Raw genomic sequence first — 13,086 nt, 5'->3', positions numbered from 1 at the left:
GATGTATTCTTATCGAACCGTTGTCATATATGTGGTCTGTCATTGAAATCTCCCTATGTAGCACATGACTGTATGGTAGATGAAAAAGGAAAGGAAATTAATGAATGGCTTTCTTATAGGAAGTTTCTTTTTTGGTTACTTAAATATTATATAATTTTTTTGTGAAAAAAAAGTTTTATAAATCTAATGGAAATTGCTCTTTTTTTCCTTTTTTTAATTGTAATGCTGGTGGTGGAAATCTAGGACCTCATGAATGCTAGGAATGTGCTTTTCACTAAGTTACATCTTCAGCTCTGGAACTGTTTTTTTTTTTTTTTTTTTTTTTTTCTGGTACCAGAGATTGAACCTAGGGTTGCTTAACCACTGAGCTACATCCCAGCCCTCTTTTTAAAAATTATTATTTTTTATTTTAAAATAAGGTCTTGCTAAGTTGCTGAGACTAGCTTTGAAATTGTGATCCTCCTGGGGCTGGGACTGTGGCTCAGCAGTAGAGCTCACCTAGCATGTGCGGGGCCCTGGGTTTGATCCTCAGCACCACATAGATAAATAAAATAAAGATATTGTGTCCAACTGCAACTAAAAAAATATATATATTAAGAAAAAGAAAAGAAATTGTGATCCTCCTGTCTCAGCCTCCCAAACTGGCTGGGATTAAAGGCGTGTACCACTATGCCTGGTTGGAACTGCATCCTTGATAGAATATTTATCAACCAGTAATCTTTTTAGATTTAGTCTATCCTAATTTTTATTGTTACTATTTTTATGTGACTGTTCATTGAACATTAAACTGATAGTAAATCAAGAAATGGGTTAATTTCATGAAGTGTTCCTTTAAGGTCTACTATCATTTATCTACCTAACAAGATTAATTTTTCTTAATGCCTTTATTTATAACAGTGGTCATAGCTACATTGTCTTAATTTATTTTAACCTTATTTCCTAAGTTTTTAATCCATTTGAAAAATGTGCAGTGAGCTGGGTGTAGTAGCGCATGTTTGTAATCCCAGCAACTCAGGAGGCTGAAGAAAGAGATCTCAAGCTTGAGACCATCCTCAGCATTTAGTGAGGCTGTAGAAACTTATAAAACCCTGTCTCAACATAAAAAATGAAAAGGACTGGGGATGTGGGTCAGTGGTAAAGCACCCCTAGGTTCAATTCCAAAAAAACAAAAACATGCAATAATGAAAATAACTGCTAAAGGTTTGGTCAGGTAATTTACTAATCTTTTCTACAGCCTCACAGAGGTAGTTGTATTAGTCTTCTCAGGTTGCCATAGCATGATGTCATTGACTTGGTGGGCTTAACCCACATAGTTCCAAAAGCTTAAAAGTCCAAGATCAAAGTTGCTTCCGAATAGGCTTGCTGGTGTTTTTTCTTTTTCTTTAGAGACAGACTCGAAATGCTCCTGTCTCAGCCTCCCAAGCTCCTGGGATTACAGGTGTTTGCCACCGTGCCCAGCTTGGTGTTTTCTTACTGGAACATAAATTGTATTGGATTAGGGTCCTACCTTTTTTGACCTCCTTTAAACTTCAGTATATCCTTAGTGGCCTCTTCTCTAAAGAGAATAAATAAATAAATAAAAATAGTATTTTATTTATTTGGTGACTAGAGCTTCAAAGCATAAATATTGAGAGAATAGATGCATTCAGTACATAACAATAATATTGCTCCCATGTTATGGATAAGGAAATTGAGACCAGTTAGCTTGATTGCCCAGCTTGAAGAGAAGTAATACAATATAATCAGGATCTGATTGTATTCCTGGACTACAGATCCCATGGCTTTGCTGTAAATATGCTGGTCAGCCTACTGTTTCCTTTGCATTTCGTTTATTCATTCATTCATTTATTGGTATCAGGGATTGAACTAAGGGGCATTTAACCACTGAGCCACATCCCTAGCCTTTTTTGTATTTTATTTAGAGACAGGGTCTTGCTGATTTGCTTAGGGCCTCATTAAGTTGCTGAGGCTGGCTTTGAACTTGCAATCCTCCTGCCTCAGCCTCCCCAGCCGCTAGGATTACGGGCATGCACCATCTTGCCCAGCTTCCACTGTATTTACTTATAGACACAGACACACTTAAAGTCTTATTTTTGCCTAGAATTAGTCCATTGCAAAATATCAAACTGAAGCTTTCCATCTCTGACTAAAACTCATTTATTTTCAGCCCCCTTACTTCTTTTATTTTTTGTGGTGCTGGAGATTGAACCCAGGGCCTTGTGCATGCAAGGCGAGCACTCTACTAACTGAGCTATATCCCTGGCTGACTCCCTTATTTCTTTTTAACTGCAGTTTACCTCTATCTGTATCCTCATAATATCTTTCTTTCTTCTTGAACTCTCATTCCATGCCATCTTTTTGTCAGCATTCTGTTGAGACACATTTTAATCTATTACCTCTTTGTTTTAAACTCATCTGTACTTTCCTTGATCAGGTCCTGGAATCTTCAGCTGTTTGTCTTGTAGGTTAAAAATTTATGCCTTTACTAACATTGGTACTGGAGAGTGAATTCAGAGACACTCAACCACTGAGCCACATCCCTGACCTATTTTGTATTTTATTTAGAGAAAGAGTCTCACACCAAGTTGCTTAGCACCTCGCTTTTGCTGAGGCTGGCTTTGAACTTGTGATCTTCCTGTCCCAGCCTCCCGAGCTGCTGGGATTACAGGCTTGCTCCATTGTGCCTGGCTTGACTAACATTTTTTAAAAAGTTAATATCCATGGTAAATATGATACTCCAATAAAAAACATTGGCTTTAAAATAAGAACTTCAAAACTGAAAAATTACATATTTCAGTGGAAAAGACATGAGATTAAATAATTGAGAGGAGAAACTTTCACACATTTTTCAGGAATCATTTTTGTGCTGCCTATCTTTTTAGTAAGTATTAGAGCAAAATGGGGCATTTAGAATGCAGCTCTTTGAAACTGGATTTTAAAAGTGTGTTGAGTTTTTTTGATACTGGGGATTGAACCAGGGATGCCACATCCCCAGCCCTTTTTATTTTTTATTTTGAGTCAGGGTCTCACTATGTTGCTTAAGGTCTGACTAAATTGTTGAGGCTGGCCTTGAACATGTGATCCTCCTGCCTCAGCCTCAAGTTGCTGGGATTACAGGGTGTTTACTACCATACCTGGCATGTATTTTTAAAAAATAACTTTTAACATGTGCTTTCAGACTTTTTCAGAGGTCCCACAGTATCAAATATTCGCCTGGCTGGATTAGAATATGTTCTGCACTTCACTGCACTGAATGGGAAGATTTACTTTCGAAGCTATAAGTAAGTACATTTCTTAGCATGTTTTTCTTAATTCTCAGGGTTAGCATGTTAGTGTGACTGTTTTATAGGGCTCAAGCAAAATTGGCATCTGCTCAAGAGTTTGGAGAGTCTGCAGAATAGTAATGGCAGCAGCTTTGTGCTGACACTCCAACAGGATGAGATTAGATCCTGCTAATCTTTGCCTCTGAAACTCTAGTTTTCCAGGGTCCTGGTCCATCTAATACTGCATGCTGTCTGAGTCTGGAACACTAACTCAGGAATGATCTTCTTTAGCTTTATCTCTTTATGGGTTTTGTGTTTGTTTGATTGGTACTGGGAAGTGAACCCAGTGGTACTTTATCACTGAGCTACTCATGCCCTTTTAACTTTTTTGTTTTGAGATAGAGTCTCACTAAGTTGCTTAGGGCCTAATTAAATTGAGGAGGCTGACCTTGAATTTACTATTCTCTGGCCTCTGCCTCCAGGGCCCCTGGGATTATGTATGTGCACCAAGGTGCTCAACTTCTTTATTGTTCTTAACTGGATTTAGAAAACAAAGCCACAAATCAGGCCAGCCAAAACAAATTTCAAAATTGTAACCCCCCCACCCACCCAAAGGCATAGACAGAGGTTTAAATAGGAAAGTAGATACATACTCAAGAGAAAATGGGGTGGCTATCAGTCTCAAAAGATGAGATGCCTTTGGGGTACAGCAAGGAATACATACTCAAGGGAGAATGCAAGGGATAAGGGATAATCCAGAAGGAGATAGGCCCTAAATCCTAAATCTTTTTAAAAACTATAGTCCAGCTATAAATATAAATCCTAACAAGCAGATTCTGTTTTTATTAAAGAGCTTAATGATGTGCTGAAATTATCTTTTGAGGTAAGCATGCCTTTTTTCTTCTTTGTAAAAAAATGAAACATTGGCACTGGCTGATAGAGCCTCACTTTCCTAGAAATTGGGCTGACTCTCCAAACTGCCTTTCTTTGTACAATGAATTTTGTTTCTGGACATTTTGAGCAGTGGCCTGGTAATACAGCCTGTAAGCTAGCGGCTGAGTGTTGACGGTATCTTCTGTTCAGCAGTACTATTGTACAATCATTTATGTCTAGAATTTCAAACAGAGAGTTTTGGTTTGTTTTGGTCCAATTTTTTGGGAGATGGAGTCTTTTTTGTTTTTTGGTAGTGGTAGTTGTAGATGGACAGAATGCCTTTATTTTATTTGTTTATTTTTATGTGGTGTTGAGGATCGAACCCAGTGTCTGAAGCATGCTAGGCAAGTGCTCTGCCACTGAGCTACAGCCCCAGCCCCAGGGAGATAGAGTCTTGCTGTGATAGCTCAGCTAGCCTCAGACTCCTGGCCTCAAGTGATCCTCCTATCTCAGTCTTCCAAGTGTTGAGACTTAAAAGTATTCACTGCCACTCCTGGCTAAGATGATTTTCATTTTTATTCATAACAAAAAGAGGTAGCTGAATAACTATATCTAATGACATATCCAAATGAAAATAAATATTCACCTCTTGTTTAATAATTTTCATCATGATCTCAGAAATACTTACTTAGTTTTTCCCACCATATGACTAATAGTACCACTTATGCTTTTTCCTTTCATTGAAAGTAAAATAATAGGAACTGGGGATGTAGTCAAGTGTTACAGCACTATCCTAACATGCGTGAAGCTCTTGTCCCAATCCCTACCACTACATACACACAAAAAAATAATAATAAGGCAAAATACAATAAAATATCTATTAATTGCAAGATACAATTAAGAGTTGTTTTTTTGGGGGGGGTATACTGGGGATTGAACCCAGGGCACTTAACCACTGAGCCACATCCCTGACCTTTTATAGATTTCATTTTAAGACAGGGTCTTGCTAAGTTGCATAGGGCCATGTTGAGTTGCTGAGGTTGGCTTTGAACTCACAAGTCTCCTGCCTCAGCCTTCTGAGCTGCTGGGATTACAGGCATGTGCCACTGAACCTGATGGAACTTTGCCATTATTTTTTAGCTAGTTAAAATTGAAGTTTTTTTTTTTTTTTTTTAAGTCTGTTATTTGCATTTCCTCACTTGATTTGGGGGCTTTCAAGAATGTATTATAGGGGGGCTAGGGATGTGGCTCAAGCGGTAGCACGCTTGCCTGGCATGCCTGTGTTTGATCCTCAGCACCACATACAAACAAAGATGTTGTGTCCGCCGAAAACTAAAAAATAAATATTAAAATTCTCTCTCTCTCTCTCTCTCTCTCTCTCTTTAAAAAAACAAAATGTATTATAGGGCCAAGAATGTGGCTCAGTGGTGGAGTGCTTGTCTAGCATGTGTGAGGCCCCGAGTTCAATCCCCAGCAGTGCAAAAAATAAAAAGTGTTATGGATCAGGCTTCATGTCACACACCTGTAGTCCCAGCAACTCAGGAGATTGAGAAAGGAGCCTTAGCAACTTGGCAAGACCTGTCTGAAAATAAAAAGGCTGGAGATGTGGTTCATTTGTAAAGTGCCCCTGGTTCAATCCTTAGTACCATTGGGGGGAAAAAAAAAAGTAAAATAAAACCAGAGACCCTAATAGGAAATTAAATCACAGTTTTTCCATATTTGACTTCTAATACCTGCTAGCCATTGACTTGAAATAGAGAATGGGCAGTGTGATGAAGAGGGAACTACTGGAAAGAATCACTAAATGTATGACAGCTTAGCAAGGATAGGCCCTGCTTGGGAGGTGTGGAAAATTGAAGGGATGTTTCCAGGTATGGGAGTCATCTCTGAGCCTGGTGACCTGGCCCCAGGTCATTTCTCAGGGCCCTATTTCTTCCTTTAAAAAGTGTAGTAATAGCATTTAGGTATTTCTGAATGATATCAGCAAATTCTGGAGTCAGTCATTTTCCTTTATAAGAGGGAAAAGGGTACAGATGTAGGTAGGAATATGCTAGAGAAGTCTTTCTCACTTAACTCAGCACCTCAGCCATTCTCATGAACTGTACTACTGTGTCCTTGCCCTCTCTCTTACTGCATATTAGCCCATAAGCAGCTTGTAAAAGGTAAGCTAATATTCACAGACATTGTTTGTGAAAATTAATAAGGCTTATAAAATGATTTTGAGCTTCTTGGATGAAAGGAACTTTGAATGTGAAATTGATATTACCTTCAACATGTCATTTTGGTTGAATAATCATAGTATTATTGACCTCCTGCTGTACTTTTTTTTTTTTTTTTTTTTTGTACTGGGGATTGAACCCAGGGCATTTAACCACTGAGCCACATCCTCAGCTCTTTTTTATATAAAAACTTAGAAACGGTCTTGCTGAGTTGCCAAGTACCTCACTAATCTGTTGAGGCTGGCTTTGAATTCCTGATCCTTCTGCCTCAGCCTCCCAAGTTGCTGGGATTACAGGCATGCACCACCGCTCCCAGTTCCTCCTGTACATCTTATGATAATTAATTGCTCATTTGTGTGTATCATTTGTATTCCTTGGAAAATTTTATTCACTATAGGTTCAGAATCATTAATATGAAACAAAATCTTTAGTAAATACCACATATGCCTTTGCCATGGCATTGATTAGGTTTTATAGAGTTAAATAGGCTAAATGGGAAGTGGTAACCTGTCTTCCCAGTGACTTGGGAGGCTAATGCAGGAGGATCAAGGGTAGTAATATCAGTCTTCTCAAGAAATGGGCAGATATTTAAACATAGGGATTGCAATTAGCATGTCTACAACTTGAGCCCATCTGAAAGAGAAGTAACAGGGTTTTGTCTTTGAATTTTGTGCCATACCATCTTGCAGAACTAATGTTATTACTTTTGATTTAGAGCTTATATAAGAAAAGCAAAACAAAAACCAGATTCAATTATGAGATGAGTATTAGCCATGTGGTATAAAGTTCTGGTCAGTAGATATTTGGCTGAAAGTATAAAGGCTTGGTATGTGAGGCAAATACTCTACCAACTGAGCTGTATCCCCAGCCCCGAAGCATTTCTCTTAAGAAAAATAGTACAGTATGTGTGATGGGATAAGGTGAAGGAAGTGGTTCAATTTGGGTTTTGTGCCAGGCATGGTAGCACACACCTCTAATCCCAGTGACTCAGGAGGCTGAGGCAGGGGGATTGTAAGTTCTAGGCCCAGCCCAGAAAATTAGGCCCTGTCAGAGGATTTTTAAAAAATAGTAAGACTGAAGGACTAGGGATGTAGCTCAGTGATAAAGCACCTCTGACTTCAATCCTTAGTATCCCCACACATACAACAAAATATATATATATATTTTGAGCTTTGTTTTTGTTTTATATTTTGTGGTACTGGGTAAATCCAGGGCCTCTCACCTGCTAGGCAAACACTACATCCCCAGTCCTTTTTCTAATTTTATGAGACAGGGTCTTGCTATGTTGTCTAGGCTGCCATTGAACTTGTGATTGTCCTGCCTCAGTCTCCCAAGTATATTTCTGACTTCTGACTTTTAAAAATAAACTAAAGGATATACTTGGTCTAATTTCTAAAGTGTTTAAGGAGCTTGGCCTGGCTGGGTGTGGTGGTGCATGCAATTTAGTAAGACTATCTCAAAATAAAATATTTAAAAAGTGCTGGCGTGGGCTGGGATTGTGGCTCAGCAGTAGAGCTGAGCACGGGCGGAACCTGGGTTCCATCCTCAGCACCACATAAAAATAAAGGCATTGTGTTGTGTCCATCTACACCTAAAAAATAAAGTGCTAGGGGTATGGTTCAGTGGTTTGGTGACCTTATGTTCAATCTCTGGTATCAAAACAAAACAAAAAACCCAGAAGCTTGGCCTTTCTAAATATGTCACTATATGTAAGTATAAATCCCTTGAACAGGAGTATTTTGGGGGGAGTTTTATAAAAATCAAAGCAGTATTTCTTTTTCCTATTTCATTAAGGTTGCTGTTGAAGAAATCTGGTTGCAGAACACCACGGATTGAATTGGAAGAGATGGGACCTTCACTGGATCTGGTTGTGAGGAGGACACACCTGGCGTCAGATGACCTTTATAAATTATCCATGAAAATGCCAAAAGCTCTCAAGGTATGTAACCTATAACTTGGTGCCATATTTATTTTTATATTCCACCCTTCTTTCCAAAAGGATTTGCAATGTATTAAAGGACATACATAAAAAGATAAATAAATAAAGCTAGAGTCAGAGAGCCAGGAAAGGGAGAAAGAGCCAAAAAGGTAACCATAAAGAATAATAAAAAGAATTACAGAAACCAAGCACCAAGGTATGGCACACACCTATAATCCCAGCTCCTTGGGAGGCTGAGTCAGGAGGATAGCAAATTTGAGGCCAGTTTGGTAACTTAGACTGTGTCTCAAAAATAAAATAAAAAGGTTTGGGAATGTAGCTCAAAAGTAGAGCCCGCCCCTGGGTTCAATCATCAGTTCAACAAACAAAAACAGGCATCAAGTTTAGCTTAGAGCTTTCTGGTAGCCAGGACTGACATTTTTAGCAAAAAAGAATCATTAAAGGCATTGTGAAGACTGGGGATTTAGAGCAAGGATGTATAAACCATATGTACATAAAATATGTTTTGATTTTTACGTGGTTTTAGAAAGTAGACATGTTACCTCTGGAATGATATTAGAGATGGAAAAATGATAGTCACAATTTCTTAAACTCACTCTGGAGATTCTCTTGATGTATGACAGCAGTTAGTGTTTTCTCACAGTGTGGTCTGACAATTCTCCTGGGAATTATTAGAGACACACAATATTGGGGTGTACCTTAAACCTACTGAATTAGAATCTGAATTTTAACAGGATTCCCAAGTGATAAGTATGGATATTATGTTTGAAAAGAAAGAAATATAATGCTATACAATGTACCATTGAGGGGACACTCTTTGATGAAAATTGTTACTAAGATAGTTGTTGAGCTCTTTTTTTTTTTTTTTTTGCAATTCATAAAAGTAAAATGCCATTTAAAAAGGAAAAAAAAAAGACGCACACACTCACACGTTTTCCCCTTTGTTTTGTAGCCAAAGAAGAAGAAAAATATCTCCCATGATACTTTTGGTACAACTTATGGAAGGATTCATATGCAAAAACAAGACCTAAGCAAACTACAAACTAGGAAAATGAAGGGGTTGAAAAAACGACCTGCAGAAAGGATAACAGAAGATCAGGAGAAAAAATCAAAGAGAATGAAAAAATATTAGTGAATTTAGACAGCCAGTGCAGTTTTATTCTGGTCTCTTAAAAGAGTTGTCAAGCTTCAGTACATTCAGTTTCTTACAAGATTTTATCATAGGGCTGGGGATGCAGCTCAGTGGTAGAGTACTTGCCTATCTTGCAGGATGTTTAGTCCTCAGCAGCACGTGTGCACATGCGCACGCGCACACACACACGATTTTATCATATATTTTTATCATGATAACTATATATTATTATGAACAATAATACAAAGTAAGCCTGTTACTTATACGGTTAAATCCTGGTGTACTGTCTTCTCTCTGATGTGATATCCTCTGCCTCTCAAAACTTTTCACTGGGTGAATGAAGGAGAAGGGATCTCCACAACCATTGGTGTTATTTAAGTTTCTAGGTTGGGTCTTGGATAAAGGGAGAAAGTAATGGGAAGCAGAAGTGAATCAAAGGAGGTATATATACATGTACATTCTCGATATGAACTACCTGGAATGTCAACCCCCATCTCCTATGTATATCTACAACATGATTTTTATTTTTTACTTTTTTGTTATTTTGTCTGAAATTCTACCTGCTAAGATTCATTTGCAATTTTAAAACACAGATCCTTGAGACAGAGATGTCTTTACTTGATCATTGACATATTATTACTATGTAATTAATTATTTGACATGATTGTGGGGCTGGGAGTGTGGCTCAGTAATACAGCACTTACGTAACATGTTTGATTCTCAACACCCCAAAATTAATGTTTTTGACTTAAAGAAAAAAAAAAAAGTAGAGGACTGGGAATGTAGCTTAGTGATAGGGTGCTTATAGCATGCATGCATGAAGTGCTGTGTTCAATTCTGTCTTTTTTTTTTTTTTTGATGCTGGAGATTGAACCCAGGGCCTTGTGCATGCAAGGCAAGCACTCTACCAACTGAGCTATGCCCCCAGCCCTAAATTCTCATTTTGGGGGAAAAAAAAAATTATAGTCACTGTGTGTGTGTGTGTGTGTGTGTGTGTGTGTGTGTGTGTGTGTGTGTACTGGGAATTGAACACAGATTTGCTCAATCACTGAGCTACATCCCTAACTTTTTTGTTTTATTTTGAAGCAGAGTCTTGCTCGGTTGCTGAGGCTGGCTTTGAAATTGTAACCCTCCTGCTTCAGCCTCCCAAATCACTTAGATTATGGGCATGCATCACTGCAGTAGTCATAATTTCTTGGCCTAAACACAGGAAATTCTCTTGATGAATGACAATGCTTAGTCTGGTATATAGTTTTGCTTCTCACAGTGTAATCTGACAATTGCCTGACCCCAAAAGATATGCTGCAATTATGTGGAATTCCACCACTTCTCTGAGACAAAGGACATTTTTTTGTTGGGGAGGTAGTACTGCCCTATTTTTTATTTTTATTTAGCACCTCGATTTTGCTGAGACTGGCTTTGAACTTGGAATCCTCCTGTCTCAGCTTCCTAAATCACTGGCATTACAGGTATATACACCACACCTGGCTACAAACACTTGTAAGACAATATCCTATTACAGAAAACCAGTCTTCTGTGGATTATAATTGAAGTTACTATATGGTAAATTGTATGGTAGGTCTTGCTGATGGAGAAGGGTTAAGGCATGGCAGGGTCCCTTATACAACTGGTGAAGCCCATTGTTTACCTCCTTAATCACTATCTCCATTGGTATTGCCTGACCTGATGAACAAGGGGTCAGAAGTCAGAGAAATGCATCCAGTTTCTGATAGCCTTCTTCCTAGCTATTGTTCATTTATTGCTATGACTTAGTGACACCCTGTCTAAAAATTCACATTAAGAAATAAAAGGACTAGGAATTTAGCTCAATGGTAAGTGCCCCTGAGTTCAGTCCCCGGTACCCTGAAAGTGGGGGAAAAAGTATGGTTATGGTGGTGCATATCACTTATCTCAGTGACTGGGGAGGCTGAGGCAGGAGGATTGCAAGTTGAAGGCCAACTTTTTGGAATCTCAGTGAGAACCCCTGTCTTGAAATTTTAAAAGGAAGGAATTGGGGAAGTAGCTCAATTGTGAAAGGACCTTGGGTTTAATCCCCTATCAAAATAAATGTGGGTGTTTTCATCAGTAATCTTTCTTCATTTTAGATTGGTAATACATCCCTCCATTACTATGTAAATTGTGGGGGTGGGGCCAGGTACTGGGGATTGAACCCAGGGACTTGCCCTTACTTTGCAAAAATACTCTAGGTGAGCTACATACCCAGAGCCCTCCCTTTTGAAATTTTTACTGTGAGGCAACATCTCACTAAATTGCCAAGGCTGACCTTGAACTTGTTATTCTGCTTCAGCCTCCCTAGACAATGTGTCAGAAGTATTATATAATATTACTGAAACCTATCTTGTAGTTGTTGAAACATCTGGAACCCTTGTTTCACCATTTATATGACTTTTGGATGCAGGGTCAAGATTCTAATTTCTAGTTGTCCTTGAACTTCACAACACAGCTTATATAAATGGGAGACTATTCATCCCAGAGGAGGTAAATGACCTGACTACAAGTTTTCTTTAGATTTTGGTAGATGAGATAGATTTTTCCCCCCTGTGGAAAATCCAAAGTAGAACACTGATTACCAAATTTAAGATGTATGTGGTGGCACAACCCGCTCAATCCCAACTACCAGGGAGGCTGGAGCAGGAGGATCTCAAGTTTGAAGCTAGCCTGGGCAATTTACCAAGACCCTGTCTCTAAATAAAAAGGTCTGGGGATTCAGCACTAGCTGTATGAGACCTGATGTCAACTACAGTACTGCAAAAAAAAAGAAGGAAGAAGAAGGAAAAATATTAATGTTCAATAATATGATAATCTAGCAGCTTCTAATTTCTCCATTCTTTATATTTTTAGTTATTTCAGGGCCCTCATTACCCCCACTCATGAGAGAGTGGGGACAGAATGATTCAAAAAAGCTTTAAGACAAAGAAGTTAAAACCACTACTCAAATTTGACCAACAAAGGAGCATTTTTTTTTTCTTTCAGAAATTGGTGCTTTTTCCACCATAAAATTAAGAGATATTGTAAAAATACAATCTTCACATGATGTTCTTTTTAGCAGGATTGAACCCAGAGGTACTCTTCCACAGAGCCACGTCCTACCCTTTTTTTATTTTTATTCTTTTTTTTTTTTAAGAGAGTGAGAAAGAGAGAGAATTTTTAATATTTATTTATTTATTTATTTTAGTTCTCGGCAGACACAACATCTTTGTTTGTGGTGCTGAGGATCGAACCCGGGCTGCATACATGCCAGGCGATTGCGCTACTGCTTGAGCCACATCCCCAGCCCTTTTTATTCTTTTATTTTTTAAAATTTTGAGATAGTCTCCCTAAATTGCAGAGACTTACCTCTAACTTCCCAATCTCTCCTTCCTCCACCTCCCAAGTTTCTGAAATTACAATAACTTGGTGACACTAGGCCTGGCCCAGCAGAGTAATGCATTCTTTTTTAAAAAAAAAATTTTTGTAATCATAGATGGACAGAATACCTTTATTTGTTTATTTTTATGTGGTGCTAAGGATCGAACTCAGTGCCTCATACATGCTAGATATTTGCACTAGAGTCATGCCCTCCCACCTAACTGGGACCCTGAGCTGCACACTCATACCTCTGGATGCAGATCAAGTAGAAGGGACTTGTGATCAGAGTTG

At 38.5% G+C, this 13,086-nt stretch overlaps 1 protein-coding gene across 2 annotated transcripts in view; it reads left to right on the top strand.

Annotated features, from left to right (window-relative positions):
* The window catches only part of Rpf2 (ribosome production factor 2 homolog), a 30,767-nt gene extending 20,810 nt beyond the window's left edge, over positions 1-9,957 (top strand). For both annotated transcript variants that reach the window (XM_078019485.1, XM_078019486.1), the window contains exons 8-10: positions 3,179-3,281; positions 8,150-8,294; positions 9,247-9,957. In XM_078019485.1, coding sequence (XP_077875611.1) covers positions 3,179-3,281; positions 8,150-8,294; positions 9,247-9,426 — 428 coding nt within the window. In that variant the 3' untranslated portion in view covers positions 9,427-9,957. The remainder of the gene's footprint in view (positions 1-3,178; positions 3,282-8,149; positions 8,295-9,246) is intronic.
* Positions 9,958-13,086: the final 3,129 nt, after the last annotated feature.

Source organism: Ictidomys tridecemlineatus, chromosome 8, assembly GCF_052094955.1.
Source record: "Ictidomys tridecemlineatus isolate mIctTri1 chromosome 8, mIctTri1.hap1, whole genome shotgun sequence".
NCBI lineage: Eukaryota > Metazoa > Chordata > Mammalia > Rodentia > Sciuridae > Ictidomys > Ictidomys tridecemlineatus.
Note: the sequence above shows the minus strand (reverse complement) of the source record. Positions and strands in the feature narration are given on the sequence as shown.